The sequence below is a fragment of the Haliotis asinina genome, chromosome 5 (assembly GCF_037392515.1).
Source record: "Haliotis asinina isolate JCU_RB_2024 chromosome 5, JCU_Hal_asi_v2, whole genome shotgun sequence".
In the NCBI taxonomy this organism is placed as follows: domain Eukaryota; kingdom Metazoa; phylum Mollusca; class Gastropoda; order Lepetellida; family Haliotidae; genus Haliotis; species Haliotis asinina.
In genome coordinates, this window is record NC_090284.1 from 17,283,764 (window position 1) to 17,308,853 (window position 25,090).

A 25,090-nucleotide genomic window follows, 5' to 3' on the forward strand; every position below is an offset into this window, starting at 1 on the left:
TTGTTTATGAGGCATATATTTATTAAGGCAAAGGTCGGACATTGAATCCACAGAAGACATACAGCTTTGACCAATGTGAGGAACAGTTGCATAGCTTCAGGACAAGTTGCTGTCGACATGTAGGAGTAAAGATAGCACTAAGCAATGGTGGTGAGATGTCATAGTGAACAGAATAATGTTATTGGTGGACAGGCCTCCACATGGTTTTTAGTTTCACTGACTAATGACTGACAGTAAGCACAGTTAGAAGACAACATGGAAGCTCCACCAGCCAATTGAGAGGCCTTTATTGTGGTAAATAATTAACAAAACAGGTGGATCTGTGATTTTGAAAAACTGGGTGCACACAATACCCAATTGAACAAAATGCATGTCAGGTTTGTCTGTAAGGTTTCTGAAAGGAGAAAAAGGGGCGGGGGAGATTTTTACATACCCTGTACCCCTAGATTTGCAACTACTGAAACCCTAATTAGGTACATGAAGTTGATGGCAAGATGAGGTACTGATGAAAACTCGCATTCATCATGTGTGCTGAATTTCAAGTACCATCACAAAGACCCAACCACACAGAAAAATATAAATTTCAAGTATCGATCAAATATTGTGACCTCTTACACGATAGCTGAAAAATCTGTTTGCAAGCTTGGCTAGCATTCACACGTTCGTATGTAACGTTGTGCTACTGAAAGGATGATTCACAGGGCAGTCTCTTCATTGTTATGTACACTTGTAGTTTAGGTGTTAGTTACACTGTAGCTTGATAGTAAGCACTACAGTGCATTCAGTACAGGCACCATCTCACATGTCCAGTCAACAATGTCTTCCTGGTCCCGCGAGTATGGTTTTACATCACTTTCATCAAGATTTCAGCAGTATCATGGTGGGGGATACCAGAATTAGGCTTTGTATCTTGTACCCAAAGTGGGTATTGAACCCAGACATCAGCATGACAAGCCAACGGTTTAACCACTAGGGTACTCCACCACTCGTACCGCATTGTTCAGAGCTGAGGAAGTCAGGGGAAAACGTGTATTGCACTCAGACACAAGGTCATCCTCTTTACCATGTACAAATCCATAACAATGCCACTGCAGACATATCATTCAACTGAGAGAACAGGAACAGAGATGCACCGCTGGCCAAACTCAAGGAGTGTTAGACCTAAACCATCCAAATTTAGGGTGCCATCATGGCATTTAACAAACATGTGTCGCAACATAAATAGAAATCCAAATTGGTAGGACTGAGAATAAAAATTTGGAAACTTAGAAACAGAAAGTTATCATTTTCAAGACTGGTCATATTCAGACACATGGGATGGTGGCCACTGCAAAACATAGCGAGGCTAGTCTTACAGTATAGAATACCAGAGGGTTTTACATGTCACACTTGGGAACCAAACTGACATGACAAGTTATTACCATCTTGGTGCATCACTTGTTCCACGTGGACAGGCGATATTCACGACTCCTGTAGCAAGTGCAGGCAGCAGTTGAACAGGTATATTTTGCCTCACCACAAGTAAAGCATTCTACAAGCACCCAACTGCCACAAAATACCAAATGAACACACATTTTCCAAGATAAAAAGCATATATATGTATATAGTACAAATGTTGCAGTTAGAGAAACAGGAATTATCAAAACATACCTCAAATGTGTACAGTACCAAACATCTTGAAACAATGAATTATGTCCATGATAAGAAAAATATTTCAAAGCATCTTAATTCCAGCTCTGACACATACGTGCACCAGTAAAATGTCTAAAAATCATCAAGTAGTTAGAAGATGATGTTTTCTGCAAAAATGAGTCTAAATATGGAGTAGCTGATATGCAGTTGACTTTGTATTACAAACAGAACCTATTCCAAAACCAATTTTCCAATGACCCCAATAGGAAAGAAAGCTGTTAAAAATAGTGCAATATTTATCAACACGATCAACATCTGACATTTTGCACAATTACTTACTCTCAACAAATTCTGGCATACTGATTTAAATAAAAATATGTAGCAAAATATTTTGATGTCAAACCATTCTGAAAGACTGTACTGTGAAGGGAAATGTACATCAAAACTGAAATATGTATACGCTACGGCTGGCTGCCAGCAGTATCCCTGGATTCGGAATTGTTGGTCGCGGCACAATCATGTGCTGTGAGGTACGAAAAGTACAAAGGCTTCGAAATAATACTTCACTTTTGAAATAACATACACATTACTAATACCTTGAATACTTATCATGAAAGTTCACCAACAGGAATGAAAAGATTCAGGATAACAAAATGTGGTTACCATGGCTACATGAATATGAACCTTAGCTTAAAATATAGATATGTGGTCATTAGGGGACAAAGCAGATATTGTATCGCAGGCAATAACAGGGACTCTTGAGAGTGAATACACAGAGAACATTCATACACTGATTCAATCTGCTAGGCTGTTAATGTTATAAATGGTTGCCAGGGAAACAAGGAAATGGAGAAATTCAGACAAATTATTACCATATTTGTTATGTCAAATCCCACATTTATCATCATGCAGTTTGACAAAAGCCCCAGAACAGCTTCCCAAAGAGTCCCTTTAATGGCTGCCAGACGATTACTGTCACGGTATGCATACATCATTATGTAGACATGCTATTTGTAGAACATATAGTGTCTCAATAACCAGCAGCATTAAACAGACAGAACTAAAATATGTAACAGGGCTTAAAGAATATAAAACTGTACATTTCATACAAAGTGGCTTATTGATTGTTCAGTCTTGCCAGTCCTTCTTGATTTCCATTCCAAACTGCCACTCCAAGTACTTGTTCTTATCGTCATCTGTGAATACACCTTTGACGACATACGTGCCTCGGGCCAACATTCCTGAGGGGACATCTTCCAAGGTTGTTGTGTGGCAGTTGAGTTCCTTCTTAGGACCGTAGCTGCCAACCATGGTCGACAAGTTCTCAACTACAGAAAGAACGGGTGGACAGAATAAGCATGGCATTTTCAAAATTAAAGAACAATTCTGGACCTAGTTTGAAGAAGCATCCTAGCACCAATACATAGATCAATGTTTGTGTCAGTGTCTTTATTCTTAGCTGGAATATTGCTCACGGAGGTACTAAACAAACAAAACGGCTAAAAGCAGGAGACAAAATGATGGTCAGGCTTGGTGACATGGCTGTTGGCATATCAGTAGACCATGACTGTGGATCACAGGACCATGAGTGTCAATCACTGAACCTGTGGATCACTAGGCCTGTGTATAAATGGACCATGTCAGTTGATCATTGGCCCATGACTGAATCACTGAACTATGACTGTAGATCACTGGACCATGACAGTGGATTACTGGAGAGCAGCTTTGACCAATGAACACTATACACACACTGTACTCACCAGGAATTCCCTTCCTGGTAATTTTTTGTTTATACACCAGGCCAGAGACAATTTCCCTTTGCACATAGAAGTAGATTTTTATCCTATACTGTGTTCCTTCTTTTACCACTAATGTTCTCAGCTTTGACAGGTCACCTGAAAAAAAAAATAAAAAAGAAGAACGAAATGATCATATGCTGTTGTATCAAAACATTCTAAAGACACATCATTGACGGTATTAGCCATATCTATAATTTGACACAGGATGCCAGAATCAATAATGATATTCAGCGAGAGAGTAATTTTAATTTTAGCAAAATTCTAGCAATATCGGAAATGGGCTTCACAAATTGTGCCCATGTGGCTGATCGAACCTTTGGTGTATTGAGCGAACACTTAATCCGCTGTACTATCCTACCATCGTAATGATATTCAGATCAGTAGGACTCATGCCTCAACACTTCATAATGAGACAGTGTATTCGAAAAGAAACTGTATTGCAGTACAGAGCACTCTGTCTAATTTGGACCAACCGGAGACCAACTAAATAGTCCCAATTAGACAGTAGTCCAAGTTACACAGAAATGCACCAATAATCACAATCCTGCTCATTATATAAGACAAAATACCCAAACCAATAAACATGTTGTTTACTTGAGGCTCCACGCCCAACCAATCGTCCTGCTCAGTCTGGATTATGAAGTAATATTTTCATGTGTAACTAAAAACATATAGCTGTATTACAGTAATATCATGCGGTACTACTAACAACCAAGAGCAACCAAATTCATGGCGCCAAACATGCAATGTTGTGCTTTTCCAAATTGGAGCGAAGAGGACATAAGTTATTCATCTTAACATGTATTAATCCTGTTCAAGCTCACCAAAAATCTTTAAGAGGTCTGGGCTAAGAGCTGTATTACCAATTTAGGTTGAAGAATGTAAAAGAATATCTACTTAAGTGATGACATTACTAAGATGCTTCCTACCTGTCAGATCCATCTCTATTTCTGGTCGGCCCTCAGAGCAGAAAGCCAGTTTTTTTACAATAACATTGCGGGGATCGTCAGGTACTGAAAGAAACGTTCCAGATCACCATTACACACTTCAAACATAACAATCTGCCATATGACCAGAAAACAAATCTTTGTTGGTCACCTTTGATCAAACTGTGACCATTCATTCTCCATCCTGACATTCATGAGGATTCTGGTTATTGGTACAGGTCCCGAAAAACCTGTGCTCCTCATAAAGTAACAAAATCACAGTGAGTGAGTTCTGTTTTACGCCACAGTCAGTGATATTCCAGCTATATGACGGCGTTTTGTAAATAATTGGGAAACCAAACTGAAAGTCTGAAACCAAACAATCAAGTTATCAACATCATGAACATTAAAAATAATAAAATGACTTGATCGTGTCATTGTGCGGGTAGCTGCCCATGATGTTATCCACTGGATTGTCTGGTCATGCAGTTGGAATGCAGCTGAGCACGCAGTTTAAAAACAATCAGTCAATCAGGGACTCTTTTCACGAAACCACCTTTATTAAGAATATCCTTAACTCTTTTCTTTAACATTGCACAAAGGTTGTTTTAGTGACTTTCAATCCCCTAAAACCTTCGTGAAGGGAGATGCTCTGTTCTGTCCTTGGACTGTTTGATCTCATATAAAAACATGTATTTCAAGGCCGCGCTGGAATCCCAAGAGAAAATGATCAGTTTTTGATGCTGTGACAGAACTGAAACCCACATCAAAGTGATGTACTAGCCTGTGTACTCATATCAAATGTTCAACCTTGAATGACCTTAGGGCGACTCAGACACTGACTATAAACAGTTTCATCAATTGCTTCAGTGATCAGGCAACACACTAATGACATGTTGGCAATGGCAAGTTTTACATTCCATCTGTCACCATGTCCTATCCACAGTTCAACAAAGTCTAAATGGTGGTTGAGTTTCTTACAACAGTTAACTCATGCCTGCCGTATCTGCACCCTAGTCTCTTTTGTCCATGGTAAGGTCAAACTTATTTTTTTAATTTGTGGAACAGATTCTCTGAACAAAATTGGCTGCATGAAGGAAAGAAAATACGTGGAGAACAAGACATCAAATGCCAGCCTATTTCAAAACTAAGATGTGAAGCTGTGGAAATGTTAGGCCTGCTTCAAAACTAAGATGTGAAGCTGTGGAAATGTTGGGCCTGTTTCAAAACTAAGATGTGAAGCTGTGGAAATGTTGGGCCTGTTTCAAAACTAAGATGTGAAGCTGTGGAAATGTTGGGCCTGTTTCAAAACTAAGATGTGAAGCTGTGGAAATGTTAGACTGAAGTAACTGGGAAGAACAGTCCATATTTAGAGAAGGTTCATCTGGTAACTGTTTTACAGATTAAAGGAAATATTGTTACTGATATGATGACACTGCTTTTAAAAATCAAAATAGCTATTCCTCATTGTGCTTATACAAGACCATTCAATTTCAGTTTCACTTCTCGAAAGTGACAATCATGTCACCATATAAAAGTCATTTCTGATTTTCACTTTCAAAAGAAGATAACCTTTTTCAGTAAAAAAAATTGCATGTTTTCAAAAGAAAAGATAATTTCCATTATGATTTTGTTTTTAAACTAAAAGTACCAAACCAAATTATGATAACTTGTTTTTTTGGGGCTGACAGATTTCCTGAGTGCCAACCGATATCTTTGCAAAATATACTGGGTGGCACTTAAGTTTTTATTCACGGTATATAATTAGAAGAAACCAAATTCCTCAGGACTACCTAGACTTAAAAATACTTAAGTCTCATCTGTTTCTCACAGTGATAAGAAGAGCGGTTGGTACCAACTTGACAAGAAGAGTGGCTGGTATCAACTTGACAAGAAGAGTGGCTGGTATCAACTTGACAAGAAGAGTGGCTGGTATCAACTTGATAAGAGGAGTAGCTGGTATCAACTTGATAAGAGGAGTAGCTAGTATCACCTTGATAAGAGGAGTGGCTGCTACCAACTTGATAAGAGCGGCTGGTATCAACTTGATAAGAAGAGTGGCTGGTACCAACTTGATAAGAGTGGCTGGTATCAACTTGATAAGAAGAGTGGCTGGTACCAACTTGATAAGAGTGGCTGGTACCAACTTGATAGGAAGAGTGGCTGGTATCAACTTGACAAGAAGAGTGGCTGGTACCAACTTGATTTGTGACCTGAACTCTTAAGCACAAAACCACACAGCACCACAATGTACATACATATCCGATAGAAGATAGGAATGCAAAATACCAAACACCTAGATAATGATTTTCTCAGTCTAAGTAAACTTAGCTGCAGTACATTTTGCTACACTCCACTACTGAGTCTAACAAAACATTATGGAAGGTCACGTCAGGTAACCTTTGAGACTGACCAATCAGAACACAGCTTACCAAATCGCGAAAGTGGACATTCACACATACCTTTTGAACTTTTTATCCCAAAAAGGTTTGTACCCGAACGATTCCGAATGCTGTTTTCCATACAATTGCTTCACAATTGCTGATTCCTGAGTAGTAGCTGTTGTCTGATTGGTTAAATCTCGTCTCGCTATTGATTGGACGGTCATAGGTCGCTCAAAGGTTACCTGACGCGACCTTCTACTAGCGTTTGCTAGACTCAGAGGTGGAGTTTAATGAATAACACTGAGACTAAGTGTGATTTTCTTAATTTGTTTCCATTTTGCATCTCTGATACCACTACATCGTACCAAAACTATTTAGTATTCCCCGAACATGGTCATATTTCCACACAGATGACACAACTGAAACTTAAAATAAAGCAGACATACCTGGTGGGTCAGGGACCTCCCCAAGCAAGGTCTTCTTGTATTTCTGTAAGCTCTCATCGTCTTCGTCCAACTTCTGGATCTCACTAAGCGACTTCTGCGCAGGTGGTTTGTAGTTGGGATTGTCTGTGTCATCCTCTCCAACTTCAACTGGCTCTTCGTTCTGTTCTGCCATTTTACTGAATAAAAACAACATCGACAATATCAGTTATGAAACTGAGTACTTGATAATTTGTTTAATGTTGAAGCTATCCTTTGAGATACTTGACACAACTGAGTTTCAGTTCCTGCCTGTGTTACCCACAGTTTTCATTTAACGGTACTGATTCATGGTTACTAAGTGTTCCTGATCATGCAACAAACTGATCATTACTAACAGATCCTACTAGTGTTGAAATTATTTGGTGTTCCAAAGAGGAATAAACAAACTTATCAACTAAAATAAGACTGCTGATAAATTAAATGCTGATATATAAACTGATAATATGACAACATTGATGTTAAAACAAGATAAAAGGAAGTTTTGAGTGTGAATAATGATTTATCATCCACGGGTATCAAAACTATTTCTTGATGTGAAAAACACATTATTTTTGTCAGGTCCAAATAAAATTGAAACCTACATGCTTTTTATAAAACATTAAACACATCTTCATGACAAAATGCATGGGTAATGTGATCAATTCCATTTCAAAGACTGACGAAACCAAACAGAATTTAATTCGAATTTAAACAAATTACCTGGATGTCTGAATTCAAAAAAGAAATATTTATCCAAAACACTTTACTTGCATAAAATAAATATTTTGAGATAAATCAAACAGGTACTTTTTTAATTTCGATTCAAGTGAGTGAATGAATTTACTTTTACACCGTCCAGCTATATGGAAACAGTCTGTAAATAATTGAGTCTGGACCAGACAATCCAGTGATCAACAGCAAAACCATCAATCTGCACACTTGGGAACCAATGACGTGTCAACCAAGTCAGCGAGCCTAACCACCCGATCCCATTCATCACCTCTTAAGACAAGCATAGTTGCCTTTTATGGCAAGCCTTTTATGACCTTCACGGGTCAATTTAGATTCAAAGCTGCTTCTAAAGTACACTTTATAACATTACCCCATACCATGAATATACCACCACAACGATTATAGGGCATGTACAACTTGATACGGTATTGTAATAGAAGTGAATTATATTGAATGACTTGTAGAATACATGCTTAGGCAAAAAAAAACAAACTTGCATTTCTTTTCAAACTGAGTTCAAAACTTTTCATTACCCTTTCAAAGTTTGTGGCAAATTCAGTATTTATAAAGCAGCAGGAAAATTACACAAATGGTATTGAGCTGCATTCAGAAACTGACTTCCAATTGCTTGAGCATTCTGTTTGTAACCATTCATGCAAGTTCCAAACACAGTCGGTTTGTCTGCAACAGAACTACCACAGGGCTCCAGATAAGGGTGGTATCGGCATATGTATGGATAAAAAATATGCACAATACGTTAGGAAAAAAATCAGGAAACAGAGCTGATACACACCACAGCAATGGTGAACAGTCTTAGAATCCTTTACGGACATATTTATCTGCTTTATATTTTACTGACCTGTTTACACAAGACTAGCTATGCTGTGGTGCATATATATAATGAAACACAAGATAACTAACTTTCAGTACTCTAACCCAGTACTCTTTCCCAGTACTCTTATACTGAAAAAAAAAACACAAGACATATGTACTCATGTTGAAAAATTTATCTGGAGCCTGTATCATCATCATCATCATCATCATCATCATCATCATCATCATCTTAACTCTCATTTCATAAACACAATTCTGCACACAACCAGAAACAAATCAAGTGTGTATGTTGTGTTGATGCAAAAGTGTCACAAGTCACAAAACAATGTATACGATGGTATAGTATTAGACATGCAGCAAATACATCCAGATAAAAAATGACCTCCATGACCTACAACCTTTACCTCTGATTGTGTCTTGTACAGCTGACTATGTTTAAGCTTGTGTAACATATGCAGCAAAGACATCCAAACATATAAATTACACCTCCCTGACCAACCTGTGACTAAAAACTTTTATTTAGCCTCTATCAAGTGACTACAATGGAGTGGATAGTTGTGTTTAAGTTTGTGCTGTTTGTATGTAGGCTTATCGGTCAGTGTGAGTTGTGTTGAGAATCATAAATCGAATTCTCTATCAGCTATCGGACGATTTGTGATAGATTATTGATTATAATCAAAATGTATACATTTGTAATGTAATCACAGATTTCAATGGGTTTTCCCAAATTCTTTTATAACTAATACTGTTGTGCAATGAAAGACATTGAAATTGTAATTAAACAATGAAAGTCTTTAAAGTTAATGTTTAGTTTACCTCATTCAAATGCTTTATCCTCAAAAAACAAAATGATGATTGATCAAAACTGCATTTTTTTGGTTTAAATCGATGATTAGTTTTAATTCTTCTTTAGATTGATTTTTGATTATTTCCAATCATTTCAACAGCAGTTAGAGTGAACATGTAAGACTAAGTGTAGATGTTCATGTGACTGGTAATTTATATGTGCACATATGCACTGGTATGAACATGCAGCAATCTATGTGGAGTGATGTGGAGTAGTGGTGGAGGATGGGTGGAGGATGGATGGAGGATGGGTAGCAGTGGGGTGCATTTGTATAAATGTATTACTTAACTCACTAACTAGAGGTTTTATGATTTATAACTTAATTTACCAACTCTTCTAAAATTGATATATCAGTGTGCAAAATAGTATCCAGATTTTGCTAGTCAGTTGGGAGTGTGAAGATTGAAAGTTAGCAACCCATAAAATAATTCACTAGCCAGAAATCTGGCTGTAGAAACAAAGCCAAAGAGAACCAATAGATGAAAATAAGATATTGCCAGGATGATACAGGTTTCATCATTAAGCTGCTAATTTGATGAACATGTAATCTTGCTTGATTTAAAAGTGTACTATCACTGAACTAGTTAGAGAGGGGGATATATTTACAAAATGACCCTATCAAAATTCTCTTTCCAGTCGGACCAATGACAGTGAAGATTTAATGGCCCTGTTGGTTTTGACTAGCCACAGACAATCAGACCAGTGGGTATTTCCTACACTGTATCTATGATGTTTTTTCATTCACCAATGTATGTGTAGTACTCACTCCCATTGTATGTGTTTATACTCTATACAACATGACAAAGAATCATATTCTCACAAATCTCAATACAGCAAGAACCTATGATTTATGACTGCAGCACTAAATGTAACACAGCAAATGTGACACCTGCTCTACAGAGCTAGTTAGATATGAACGGCACAGATAAATATAGCAGCTCTAAGAGGTTTTGAACCCCTGTAGTTACATACAAAACAACATAACATCAAACATTACTGTTTTAGTATGAAGGGGCAGTTTTCAGAACATCATTTTTCATTTTTGACAATATTTTCCGCAGATTTGGGTCCAGAGCGATCAAGTCTAGATGTATGGAAGTAGGGAAAATATTGCGGTTCATGGACTGTGAGACAGATGTACTATAAGTGTAAGGCCAGTTAAAATCAAGACCATGGAAGACATACTAGAATAACTAGCTGTTACTTTCCCAAACAACAATACATTAACAGCAGGTTCAAAACGATATGTAGGCAAGCAACATGATGAATGGCATCTAACTTATGCATGGATTTTTTTTCCACTGAATGTTTTGGGAGTGCATATGAATAATACAAAATATATTATTTCTAATCAATGACCTTAGATATTTAGATCCTGAATTAAATAGGTGATGAAACAGTGGACTTATTTTAGGCAATGGGGGTTAAAAAGTCCTATCGCCCGATCCCCAGGACAAAAGTCAGTTTTCATTTCAGGCAATCACATAATGATGCCGTACTTGTCCGTGGGCTACTGCATAATTTCTGCTCATGGTTTTAAACTGTAAATAAACTTGGATTTCATTTCATATCTACTCAAAAATGTAGGTATTAAATTTCATAATGATAATAAAGCAGAATTATCTTTCTTTGCTCTTTATCAGTTTTTATAAACATTCCACTAAACACTGACATTAAATACCACGTTGATTTATTCTTTCAAAATTACATCACCATGATTATGTCATAAAAATCTGTGAAAGTGGAGAATTAGTCAGGGCAAGTTCCTTTCTTAAAGTCATTTGCCCTGTGGCAAGTGGCTTTGAAAAAAAAGAAATGAATCTCTTGTTAACAACACATGTAAGCGACAAACAGTTTAACTTTATTCATGCTAACTTCTGTATAATAAGAATATACAAAAGTTGATATCCATAATTTGTCTCCATCTATGCATAGCACTTCCTAATCTAATATAAATATTTCATAATCAAACTTTGTTAACTAGAGAAAATTTGTCATTTGTAATTAATAATCTCAGATACTTACATCCTGATTTAAAGGTTTCAGTGAAATATTGGAGCTATTTCAGTTAATAACATGGTATAAGCCCAGTCACTATTCATCTGTGATTGTGTATTTTCCTGCTGAAAACATCTTGACAGTTTATAATTACTTCCTCAGGCACTCCACAAACATAACAAGTGAGTCGGGATTTCCTATCAAAGGATATTCATCTCTACTAACAATCAATCAAGTCCCTGTCTCCAAATGAATGAGTGAGTGAGTGAGTTTGGTTTTACGCCGCTTTTAGCAATATTCCAGTGATATCACGGCGGGGGACACCAGAAAATGGGCCTCACACGTTGTACCCATGTGGGGAATCGAACCCGGGTCTTCGGCTTGACGAGCGAACGCTTTAACCAATAGGCTACCCCACGCCTCGTCTCCAAATGAAGGTTGTGCAGACTATATATGATAACTCTGAAGTTATGTGAGACATTCACTGACAGGGAAATTAAGCTGTAAAGAGATTTTGTTAAAAGTGGAATAAAATATAAACATGGAATAACTTGATTTAACGAATGAATGACTCAAAGTTCAACACAGATAAGAACACAGCTCTTTGATATCACAGGTAATATGTAAACTGTAATCATGGTCATATCAGATAACTTGGGCATTAAACATAAATTTGTTGTTGGTTTGTTGTTTAATGCTGCACTCAGCAATATTCCAGCTAAAAAGTAGAGGTCTGAAAATAATCAAGTCTCGACAAGACAGTCCCGTGACCAAAAGCATTGAGATTCAGTCTATGCAATTTCAAGTCGACATGTGTCAACCAAGTCAGCGAGTCTGACCAGCTAATTTCGTTAGTCCCCTCTTACGAAAAACATGGGGACCAAAGATCAGTTTTAATCCGGATCTTCATGGGTATTCTCGTTAACCAACATAGGCAGATCTGGTTGGGTGTGCAAACCCCTGTGAAAATGAAGTGTGTGAGTGAATGGTGTAACTTCTTTACTAAACCATGCAAAACACAACTTTGCAGATTCTGACATCTTTCGGTATCGACTTAGGGTTACAAATTATCAAAAATGCAAATTCTAATTGTAAAGTTGAAATATAATGCAATGAAAAAAACCTGTGAAAATTAAATTCAGACGATTCACTAATTTCACCCAAGCACTGGAGTGAAAGGTGGTTTCAACAGCTATACTGTGCTGTGCCCATTGAAGAAAGGTTTGTGTGGTTTGAACCCGGGCAGGCGACAACACAACAAGTTATGCGTAAAAGTAGTGGTTGAAGTTGTGGTCTGTGGCTGAAGTTAGAGAACAAGAGATGTTTCTTGTGGTTACAAGCATCTTGGGTCTGCAGCAATAAAAATAAACTTGTCCAATACTTGGATGCTAATTTCATTGTTAAAAATTGCTCAGCTTGAAAACCGAAATGTTTTAATACACGTCCCTGTTGATTGTGATAAGCAGTCTCTGTCACTCAGTGTCTGTTTTATAGACACCTGTATCTGCCTGCCTGTCTGCTAACGACAATATGCAATACACAACTTCAATCATTGACAATATGCAATTTGAACTAACACCCACGAGGTTATGCCTCATGCATCAGAGTTCTGTCTCTGTCACATTACGGAATTACACAGACAGGTGTGATCCCTGTACATGACATGTTATATGCACACAATCAGTACTCAGTGTATCGGAAAATGAACCAGCCAATGAAAGACTTCGTTACACTTGAGTGCACACCCACCCACTCTAACTGGGTTTGGTCTCCTGGTGCTTCACTTCGAGGGAAGTAAACGTTAGTACAAAGTATTCCACTTTTCATTCATGGTCGACGCTTATAATTTTGTTTCTTTGTTTTTTTTCACAACCAGCAATGCATATTTATGTCATGAATAAGTGATAATTGTGCTTTAATTATGTCTTGTGAGTTCTCTACTGGTCAGCAACCAGTTAACACCATTTTTCAGCATTTTTTAATGATTTGCTCCATGGTTTCTTAAAATAATGAAACAGAATCATGACAATAGACTACTTATTCACTGACATTTCCTGCATGTTTTTTCTCTGTGTTTCTCAAAAGCGCACTCAACAGGAAGCGCTGTTGTGCATATTGTGCCTTATCAACAACTAACAAGACCAGTTATCGCGATTTCTGAATTTTTCATATTCGCCTAATGTGACAAAGACTTGGTAATACAACTACATGTATTGTGTTTCAAACCTTGATACACTGAAGAAATTTCTAATTGGAATTTGGGAGTTTTTTTAAATAGAAATATAAAAGAACAAAACTAACTTGCAGTGTGAATGTTAATGGATACTGGTATAAGCTGACAGAAATATTGAGTTGTTGCCGTGCAGCTGAACATATCAAAGCTGACTTTTTGAGCAGCTGTTGGCAATTTTGGTCATGTTTAATTTCTCCCAGGAAAAGAAGATAAAGGTAAAACTGAAAGTTATATTTGTCAGCATCGTCTGCATAACGCCTGCTGAGTCCGTAAAACGGAGATGAAAATTTAAGTCAGTTCAAAGTTTAGTGATTGAGTATCAGCATTATGGGTATGTTAAGACAAATTAGAATCTGCACATTATACAGACTGAACTGTAATGTCATAGAATCACAACATAGCCAGGATGACTTTCATTCATTTCTCATCACCATCACTAATGAAATTGTATTTCAGCACTCTAACGATCACATGACATCCCCTGTTGCGTTTGAGTCTAGTCTTCTGAGGATATTTTTATTTGTTACGTCTACAATGTAAAACACTTACAGTGACTGAAATTCTCATTGCCTATTGCTTCTGAGATGTGCCAATGTATGAAATACTACAGAAGTACAAGTTAAACTGTCCGTGCAAGCCCTACCGCCTGGTTTTGGCGATAACTGGTCGCTAGCCAGTAGCATTTATTGTTGTTCATAATGATGAGCGTTTGTTAATAATTTAAGTATACATTAACTTAAATATATTATTTGTTGTGGGAGAACGGGAGGATCTCTTATCCAATACAACTAATATTTTATCAGTGGGCGTAAAACTTACAACGATGATATAATCTTCTCATGTTATCTTCCAGCCAAACGCAGACCTTGGCGAACATGCCTCTTTAATTTGCATAAGTTATTTACAACTTACATCTGACGGCAATGGGACGTTAAGAAATTCATACCATGTCCTTAATACATGTTAAACAGAATAATCTGCTAAATATGTCCTATAAAGACTACTTTTGCCATTGTTATGTTATATTCTTAAGAATGTGCAAGTGTTCGTGCCAGTGGCAACTACTTGACTGACTCATACGCTGTCGCCGGCTCAAGATATGAGTAAGATCGGCAAATAATAAGTATACACACACTAGAAATATTATTCAGTGATAACATGTTATGCATTTACATCACATACATCCAAAACGGGTGTTTAGTTTAAATATTACAGACGCATTACATACCAAACTTATCCAAAACCCACAAAGCAATGAACCGACACCTTCGTTGAATGGCGGATAAAATCACTTCCGGTTAGAGCGGAGGTTTACAGAATGTAGTCCTCAGTGAAATATATCAACAGAAGGTGTGTGATTTTGCATTCACACCAGGAATACCCACATTGGAACTAAATGTACTCCAAAGCACATAAAAATCTTTATCAAAGCAGATGGAGAAATATAAATACGAGTTGACCTTTGACCTCTTGAAGTTTGAGGAAGCACATGCAATGCAGCTGAGAAAGCGAGTCGGTACAGTGTGGTCTCTAATGTCAGCCACATGACCAGCAACGGTGAGGCCTTTGTCGCTCGAGAAAATGTTGATTGCGCAGGTCAACTACAAATTTGACACCACCTAAAGGCAACATTAATAAATGATTGTTGGTTGATAAATACCATAGCGATTGTTTACAAAATATTGGCATTTAGCACTGATATGCTTTTAGACCGAGTTATTCATGAATCAGCGTTTCCTCAAACATTTTACACAGTACACAATCCAAGGTCAGTTAAACCAGGAAGGAATATGCGCTAGAGCTGTCGCTCGGACATAGCAGTGAAAGTGCCACTGAACAGGTGAACCCAGTAATGTGGATTAGGATGTAACAATCAGTCCAAGGATAGTAACAATGCCCACCAGTTATCTATGCTAGGCGTAAATGTTAACCGCACACTTTGATCTCTGTTAATTAGCAGTAACACAGGCACATAATGACAGCTTTGGGAAAAGCAAACCTGAGAAGCATGGGTGATAGTATTAATTGGGAGCAGATCCAGAAACAAAATTGCAGGATATGTAGGTACCCATTGTGACCACAATAAATACTCATTGAAAGCTCTGCTGTGGGCATTCCAGATTGGATTAGGGGACCTCCAGAGCATGTGCTGGTTGGGAAATTGGTTTTAATGGATCTGGTGATCAGGCTCCATGACTTGACACTATGGGATTCGATCACATCATCAATCGCTGGATCAATTGTCAGTGCCAGACTCTATTGTTTTAAGGCCGTCATCATTGAGGTAGACTGCTGTTGACAAAGAAATCATTTAAATTCAGACTGATCTCAGGAAAAGGAAGGAATAATGGACTCTTTCTTATACATTAACTTCCTAAAGATGTGCCTACTTAGAGAGTGAAAGTTGATTACAAGCTTTATGTCAATATGCATCCTTTAGTAGGAGATATTTGTTAGGAGGATGTATCATGTTTATTATCATAATCAAAGTATGAGCGCTTTCAATTTGTCATATTCCAGTGGTTTTCCTTTTAAAAATCTTAAGGAACAAATTACACACTTGTCCACTTTCCACTTTCCAAATGAGGAAAATCACCATCACGTTTAATATTAAATCCTTTGCATTCCAATTCATAGCATATTAGAAGGCAGATGCCATCAGTCAGCATGATTAATGATGTCTGTGATGACCCTCATGTCAAAGAGCACTACATTTTACTGTGCAAAGTTACATTCCTAGTAGATTATATTGATTATGATCCTTGGTTTGTCTTGGATGTTGCGACAGCCTAGTGGTTAAAGTGTTTACTCGTCACGCTGAAGACCTGGGTCCAATTTCCCTTCTGGCTACACTATGTTGATTTCTGGTGTCCCTTGATCCATGAAGGTCCTGGGGTAGAAAAGGCCTTCAGCACCCCATGCTTGCCATAAAAGGCGACTGTGCTTGTCGTGAGAGGCGACTAACGGGATCGGGTGGTCAGGCTCACTGAGTTGGTTGACACATGTCATCGGTTTCCAATTGCACACATCGATGCTCATGTTGTTGATCACTGGATTGTCTGGTCCAGATATGATTATTTACAGATCGCCTCCATATGGCTGGAATATTGCTGAGTTCGGTACAAAAGTAAACTCGCTCACTCACTCTGGTATCCCTTAACTTGATATTGCTATTTATTGCTAAATGCAATGTCAAACCATACTTCACAGCTTCTCCTTCCACATCATATCTGTACTCGGCTTCAGACAGTTTTTCAACATCAGGAATATGTACACCTTATTTTGTCAATATAGGAATATTGGAAATGCTTTTGAGTACCTTTAGAGCATTGAGTGGTGTATCAGTAATCTTGTGCTTCATTTCATATATGCACCACAACATTGCTACTCTTGTGTAAACATGTCAATAAACAGTAAAGCAATACTCTTTCAGAATAAAAGGCGACTATGCTTGTCATAAGAGGCGACTAACGGGATCGGGTGATCAGGCTCGCTGACTTGTTGGGCTCATGTCATCGGTTCCCAATTGCGCAGATTGATGCTCATGCTGTTGATCATTGGATTGTCAGGTCCAGACTTGATTATTTACAGACCACCACTATATAGCTGGAATATTGTTGAGTGTGGTATGAAGCTAAACTAACTCACTCACTCACTCACTCACTCACTCACTCACTCAAAGTGATTCTAAGATGTCATTGTGTGTATCTGCTACGTTTTCTAACTTGCTGTATTGTGGATATCTTATCCATACATACACCATTACCACCCTTATCTGGAGCTATGTCTATGTTTATGTTGAGAGGAAACAACCTTATCACCTGCACTTTCAACTCACTTTAAGCCGCTACTGGTATTATCTAGAAACTGGTGTTATCTAGTAACTGGTATTATCTAGTAACTAACTTCCCTTTTGCAATATCTGAGTTGAAAAAAATCTCTTTGTAACTTCGGCTTGTTTGTGATATTCATATTTTCCAAAGGTAGGAGGTATTTTCACATTCCATTTAATATCTGTCACACATAAGTGTTAAGTCAAAACTTCTTCAATTTCTTTTTTTTTAACCCCTAGAAAAATTGCAAATTTTGTAAGCAGTGACAAATAAAGTACAACTACTGAGATAAATATCAATATCTTTGACTCATGTCCAAATATAAATGCAAAAAATATGACGTCAGTTAAACAAATGTTGACTTTTTCTGCATGTGCATCTATATGTCTTGGTGCTTCTTTGTCTACTCAACTGATCTCAGTTTTGGAAAAAGCATGAATTGTGAAATCTTTCTCAATACAGCTTGGTTGTTCATCATTGTATTCAGGTGTGTACTTCATGTTAATCCGACTGGATGTGAATAACTACCATGAAGCAGCTTATAACTGAATAGTTTTCATAAAAGCAAGTGAGTATTGCTTTGTGCTGCTTTTGGCAATACTTCAGCAATATCACTGTGGTGGACACCAGAAATGGGCTTCACACTTTCTACCCACATGCAGAATCAAGCCCAGATCTGTAGGGTGATAAGCAAACACTCTAACAATTAGGCTACCTCACCCTTCCTTGATATGAAAGAATAAATCATTTTTGACATACGGTTTAAATTTACAGCTAACCAGTCCAGTGGTCCGGTAAAAAAATTTAAATATTCCATACATCTGAGTAAATTCACAATATCTTGGGCCCCATTTCACAAAGTTCTCATAAGCCTGAGATTTCATAACTGTTCTTGTAGCACTCATACTTCCAGTACTGTAACATTGACTTGTGATAATCATAGCATTGTGAAGGTTTTGTGCAATGGAGCCTTGGTGTCTATACTGGTTAAATCCATTTGGGGCTGGTAACATTTTGAAGTTATATTACAAGCCCTTATGCATGGCTGGGGTTTTGGCAAATTTCATACACTGGGATAAGAGTACCTGTAGTATAAACCTTTGGGAGTTATAAATATTAATCTCCACTGAGACTGATAGCATATGAGGAAATACTGTGTCTAAATATTATTAGACTGATTATCCTCATGGTCCTCTACGAAATAAACCTGTCTGTCTGTCTGTCTGTCTGTCTGTCTTATCCTCATGGTCCTGTTATCTGTTAAATGCTTGTCACAAGTTTTCAAATCAGTAGTTGTCAGTAGTTGATTATGGATATAACTTGGGGACCAAGAATTCCTTTCAGCATTATGCTGCAATATTGCAATGACTGAAGTGCTGTTCCAGGCAGCTTGACATACATACATACATACATACATACATGAATGAATGAATGAATGAATGAATGAATGAATGAATGAATGAATGAATGAATGAATGAATGAATGAATGAATGAATGAATGAATGAATGAATGAGAGTGGGTGAGTTTACATTTATGCTCACTCAGCAATTTTCCAGCCCAATGGAGTACTGTTTCAAGCAGCTTGACATGAATGAATGACTAATTAAATTAAACTAAATTAAATAAAGTTTAATTAAATGACTTAGTAAATAGCAGCTGTGAAGCGAAAATGTCACTGGCTTTGATCAGACACAGATATCAGCTATAATTCAATCAATCAATTCACAGACTGTCCGAATCTACTCCCAGCATGCTTGTCTCCATGTCTGTCCCAAAACAATTAGGGTTGGAACCATAAAATTCTGACAAAGGTGTCAGTAGCAATGAAAATGCCAGAAGCCAAACCACTGTCATCATATTGAAACTACAGGGCTGCTTGCACATGTTAACCACATATCAAACAACCCATGCACTTTGTTAAAGGTGACTAATGGGTTCGGAGGGTCAGGCTCGTTTACTTGGTTGTCACATGTCATTGTATCCTAATTAGGTAGATTGATGCTCATGCTGTTGATCTCTAGATTGTCAGCTCCAAACTTAGTCATTTATGGGCAGCCACCATATAGCTGGAATGTTGCTGACTTCAGCATTTAACAACCTGGGTCTCGTTTCACAAAACTCTCGAAAGCCTAAGATTTCATAACTATTCTCGTAGCATTTGCACCTCCTATGTTACAGTATGCCAGGTACAAGAGCTACGAGAAAAGTTACAAGATCTTAGGCTTACGAGGGTTTTGTGAAACAGGCCCCAGTTTCATATCGAGGTCAGGACCAGCATCATTTGTCCAGATCATGGAATGTAAAATCCATTTGCAACCATTGCAGGATGCAGAAATTTTCAAGTACTAAGTCAACCTCACTTGAAGTGTCAAAGGACCATGTCAAGGGAAATGAATTATTTTTCAACATCCACATTTTGTGAAATAGGCTTGAAAGAGCATTAAATAACAATATTTATTATCATCGTAGTTTCTTATATGTTGGTACATGCATTTCTGGTTCGTATGCTCATGCTGCTGATCACTGGATTGTATGGCCAGACCCGATTATAGATGGCTGCCATATTAGTTGGATTATTGATGAGTGATCAATCAATCAATCAATCAGTCAATCAGTCAATGTTTGGAAAAAAGATGAACCATGAATCTCAAATTTCTGGCTTGACTCCAAGTATTTTTGACAGTCATAGCGACTCCCAGACTTAGAGATCAAGAGCTGTAAAAAGCTTGTCACCTTTGTAACTTGCCCCAGGAAGTTATTATAGTGAATAACTTACACAGTGTAAATCACACATTTCTGTTTTGATGCTTATTAGAAAAACGTTCATGAATTTAAAATGTCATTAAAAAGCATTATGTCATATGAAATATTTCATGCTTTTGTAGATGTCATTGTACAGAGTGCCACGTTACAGGGTTTCTCGTGCAATCAGCACCGTTTTGCGATCGTTGCCACAACGATGTAAACACACATCCCCAGACAAAGTACCACATGTGGCAATCATTGGCAGTGGTCCTGCAGGCTTCTACACAGCACAGCAGCTCCTGAAGGTAAGGTATAATGATCTTCCTGTCACTCTTGACCCATGAAGATCCAGGTTACAATTGATCTTCACCAATCAATGCTTGTCGTAAGAGGAAACTAACAGGATCAGGTGGTCAGACTCTCCAACTTGGTTGACATGTCATTGTATCCCACTTGTGAAGATCAATGCTCATGTTGTCAGTCACTAGATTGTCTGGTCCAGAGTCGATTATTTACATGCTGTTGCCATGTGACTAGAGTGTTTCTGAGGGCAGCATAAAAGTAATCTCACTCCTGTCACTCTGTCTCACTCTGTGTGTCTCTTGTTTGGATCACTTTGTGGTGTGCTTGCATGAATGGTTAAAGTACTTGGTTGTGTGCTTACAGGAATGTGTAAAGTACATGGTGGTGTGCCAGCAGGAATATACACAGGCATGTAAACTCTTCTTGAAAGCACTTTACTTGCTGTGTTGATACACTCTCTGGTCTGGTATTTTGTCAAACCTTGGTGAGCTCAGTCGCTGTTGTCATTTCAAGCCAAAACATGTTACTAACTGTTCATATAATCCTTATTGGCTGTGACTCAGTATGCTGTGATGTGATATTGTGTTGTTACTTTCAGGGACATCCATCAGTGAGGGTTGACATATTTGAGAAGTTACCTGTTCCCTTTGGCCTTGTTAGGTTTGGGGTTGCACCAGATCACCCTGAGGTCAAGGTGAGATCACTGTCATTAGTTTCACAATGAGCGAGTTTTGTTCTTCTCAATATTCCAGCATTATCATGGTGGTGGACACCAGAAATGGACTTCACACATTGTGCCCATGTGGGGAATCAAACCTAGGTCTTCGGAGTGACGAGCCAGCCCTTCCAAAGGTGATCCTACTGAAGGAAACATTCAGAAATTATATACAATGTAATATTTGCAGGAAGTGTGGCGGAAATGGAGATGACACCCTGGATCATCAAAGATCAAGTTATGGATGGTTCAGCCTCTCAAATCAATGTCCTGAAGTCTCCGTGATAAATTTAATTGGACAAAAAGGACTACTCTACCTCTCAAACCCACATCAACTGTGTCACGAATGTCTCTTCTAGCTATTTTGCAAGTTGACTGAAGCACAGCTAGTGTCACATGATATTTGATTAAAGGTCACATGCAACGTAAAATACAACTTTGCAGATTCTGGTACCTTTCGGTGTGCACTTACCGAAACAAATCATAAAAAATGCCAATTCAACCTCTAAAGTTGAAAAAAAAACGCGATGAAAAAAAGTCCACGAATTCGGAGTTCAAAAGTTTCACTAAATTCCCCCCAGCGCTGGGGGGAAAACTGGTTTCAACAGCTGTGCTGCGCTGCGTCCACAACGCATGCGCAGTGAATAGGTTCGCGGAGCTTGAAACAGTATGCATGCCCAGCGTCTGAGGTCGTGAGCAATAGTCTAATCTCGGTTGTGTACACAAACAAGTACATAATCTACTCGTTACGTAAAACAACTTGTTGACTGTGGCAAGCAGTCTCTGTCACAGAGAAAACTCAGTGTCTCGTTTATTCACACCTATATGTCTGTCTGCCTGTCTGCTAAAGACAACATGCAATACACAGCTTCAATCATTGACAACGTGCAATTTGAACTTAACACCTATCAGACTATACGACATAAAGAAAATAAGTTGATTTATGACTCGTGCACCCGAGTCCCGTGTCTGCCACATTATGTAATTAGGCACGTGTGATACACATGACATGTTTTTATGTCTGTGGGTTGCAAACAAACTACATTCATTTTATTCGGATGACTGGATGTGACGGAAACTTGTGCAAACTCCAGATTCCAGTCCTGTTTTGTACTTGGACGAATGACAGATGGCTGGAGCCACGCAGTAGTTTACCATCTCTACTGACATGATTTTTTTTTGGATCGAGCGCAAATTCAGAGAACATGTATTTTCAAAACCTAACATCTCTATATACATTCGTCATGGATATCGACTTCTTTTGGTGTATATGATTTTGCTTGACAACAGAATATGAATCCATACTGAAACGACGCATCAAGTACACAAAAAGAAGCTGTTATCCACAAAGAATCTTACTCTCTTGTGACTGGCTATACTTCTAAAATGCCCATCAAACAGATCATCTTTCTGTACACACAATGAACCCTCAGCATGTCAGCAAATGGAACAGCCAATCGGAAGCCGTCGTTACACTTGAGTGCATATCCACCCGCTATGACTGGGTTCGGTCTCCCGAGGGCTTCGTTTCGGGGGAAGTAAGCCCAAGTACAAAATATTGCACTTTTGAATCGCGATTGTACGCTTATAATTTTGTTTATTTGTTTTTTTAAAAGCAGCAATGTATATTATATGTCATGAATAAGTGATAAATGTGTTTTAATTATGTTTGATTTTTTGGTTGCATGTGACCTTTAATAATACTGTGAAGCATCTGTAGTGATAAATCCACGGGACCAATCTACAATTTGAATTTTCAGAGAGTTTTTTGGTTTTTTTTGTCTCAATATCAATGAATGATCATCCTTCTGTTTCCTGCTCCATATTGCAAAACAAAACTGTTTGTCTTCTAATTCTTTAATTAGATTAGCGTATCTTTGAAGTAAGTCAGCGCACAGAATCCACTCTTTTGTTTGACAGTTTCCTTTTTTCTGTGGTTTGTGATTGATCGTATTTTCAATCAACGGAAGGGGGGTTGCCTAGTGATTAAAGTGTTCGTCATGCCAAAGTTCCGGGTTCGATTACCCACATGGATGACAATGTGTGAAGCCCATTTCTGATGTCCCTCATTGTGATATTGCTGGAATATTGCTTAGAGCTGTGTAAAGCCATATTCACTTACTTCACACAATATTGTGCAGCAAAGGACTTCTTTCATGTCTGGCATTTTCATACTATGGAAAGAAAATATTGGGAGATGTTGTGAGATTGACTGTCAGTTGCACGTTAAATTGAGTGATTGATAGCAAACTGATTATTTCATATTTGATACCAAGAATATATATGGTGTTCAGCAGGTCGATTTGGGAGGATGACCTGAATGAGCGATGCATTGCACTTTCAGGTCATTTTAATAGCATTTTAACAAATGGTGTACATGATTTGAAACTGTTTGATAAATTTACAGCTAAATGACAAGTAGTTTGTTAAAAATGAAAGTGTTAGATTGATGAACATATCATTCACCTTGGTGACTGCATGAAGATTTGTTCCAGAATGTCATCAATACATTTACCCAAACAGCTGAGAATGAACGATGCAGTTTCCTTGGCAATGTGGTAATTGGGAAAGATATCACAGTCTCTGAGCTGCAAAAGAATTATACAGCTGTAGTTTTGGTAAGATGTTTGTTCCCACATTCTTCAATTTCTCATGATTTGATCCAGCGACTAATTCAGTGTCATGTGTGCTCATGATATTAGTCACTGGTTTATTTCAGACCCACATGATATAACCAGATCATTGCTCAAACATCAGGGGAAAATAACCACTTCTTTTAGTGCTTTTAACTTATGTGTCATGGTAAGCTAATAACACACTATTTTGATCCCTGTTTATGGAGATAGTTGTGATGAAACTTAGTACGAGCCATAAGAGTGGATCTTTTGGGCCTCTTTTTTCACTGTATGAAGTAAACATTCCTGCACACTTCATTGCACCAAACATTTCAAAGGTATGTGACTACGATCAAATTTCATTGGACTGTGACTGTGACACGTGAAACGAAAATCGATCCTGTTATTTCCTTTCAAACGTGCACATATATAATACTCTATGCGTGTACACTGAATGGCTGGGTTTTTTTTCTTGCAGTCCTATGGAGCAGATGCTGATCGAACCCTGGGAATCCCAGGAGAGGTGAGACTGGTCTCCTGTCAGACATGGAGAGGTTCAGAATGCAAAACTCATTTTATATTTGTGAAAATTGTCCTGATGATTGGAGGTAGTCCCTAGAAGATACAGTTTTGCAAGTTGTTTTCACAGAAAGATAATCAAATTTTGTGTGAATAATAGCAACTTTAAAACTAAACTTTAATAGTTTCAGCACATAGTGATTTAGATGGACTGTATTGTAGCATAGGTTTTGTTGGGAAAATCTCTTTTGTTCAACCCAGTGAACTGTTTTATTTTGTCTCTTTTGAGATAAAGATATTTTGTCAGTAGTTTCAAACGACTGTGGGTATTACTGGTCTTCAGTAAACCCATGCATTTTGTAGGATTCAGTTAAAGGAAGCAGGTGGATATGCTCACTGACCTGGTTGGTGCATTGTTATTGTATCTTAATTGTTCAGATTCATGATGTCATTCAGGGCAGAAGGGTAGCCTAGTGGTACAAATCCCCTCATGGGTACAATGTGTGAGG

The 25,090-nt window shown here is 37.9% G+C and overlaps 2 protein-coding genes across 2 annotated transcripts in view; one reads left to right on the forward strand and one right to left on the reverse strand.

The window, feature by feature from the left end:
• On the reverse strand, positions 1-15,359 carry LOC137285107 (rho GDP-dissociation inhibitor 1-like). Its single transcript, XM_067817319.1, has 5 exons — positions 15,078-15,359; positions 7,188-7,363; positions 4,361-4,444; positions 3,393-3,527; positions 1-2,960 (listed from the first exon to the last, which is right to left on the reverse strand). Exons 2-5 carry the CDS (start codon positions 7,357-7,359, stop codon positions 2,761-2,763), a joined length of 591 nt encoding a protein of 196 aa, XP_067673420.1. The 5' UTR covers positions 7,360-7,363; positions 15,078-15,359; the 3' UTR covers positions 1-2,760.
• Positions 15,317-25,090, forward strand: part of LOC137285106 (NADPH:adrenodoxin oxidoreductase, mitochondrial-like) — a 19,594-nt gene continuing 9,820 nt past the window's right edge. The window contains exons 1-5 of the mRNA XM_067817318.1: positions 15,317-15,406; positions 20,570-20,734; positions 21,331-21,426; positions 23,943-24,065; positions 24,541-24,585. Coding sequence (XP_067673419.1) covers positions 20,570-20,734; positions 21,331-21,426; positions 23,943-24,065; positions 24,541-24,585 — 429 coding nt within the window. The 5' untranslated portion in view covers positions 15,317-15,406. The remainder of the gene's footprint in view (positions 15,407-20,569; positions 20,735-21,330; positions 21,427-23,942; positions 24,066-24,540; positions 24,586-25,090) is intronic.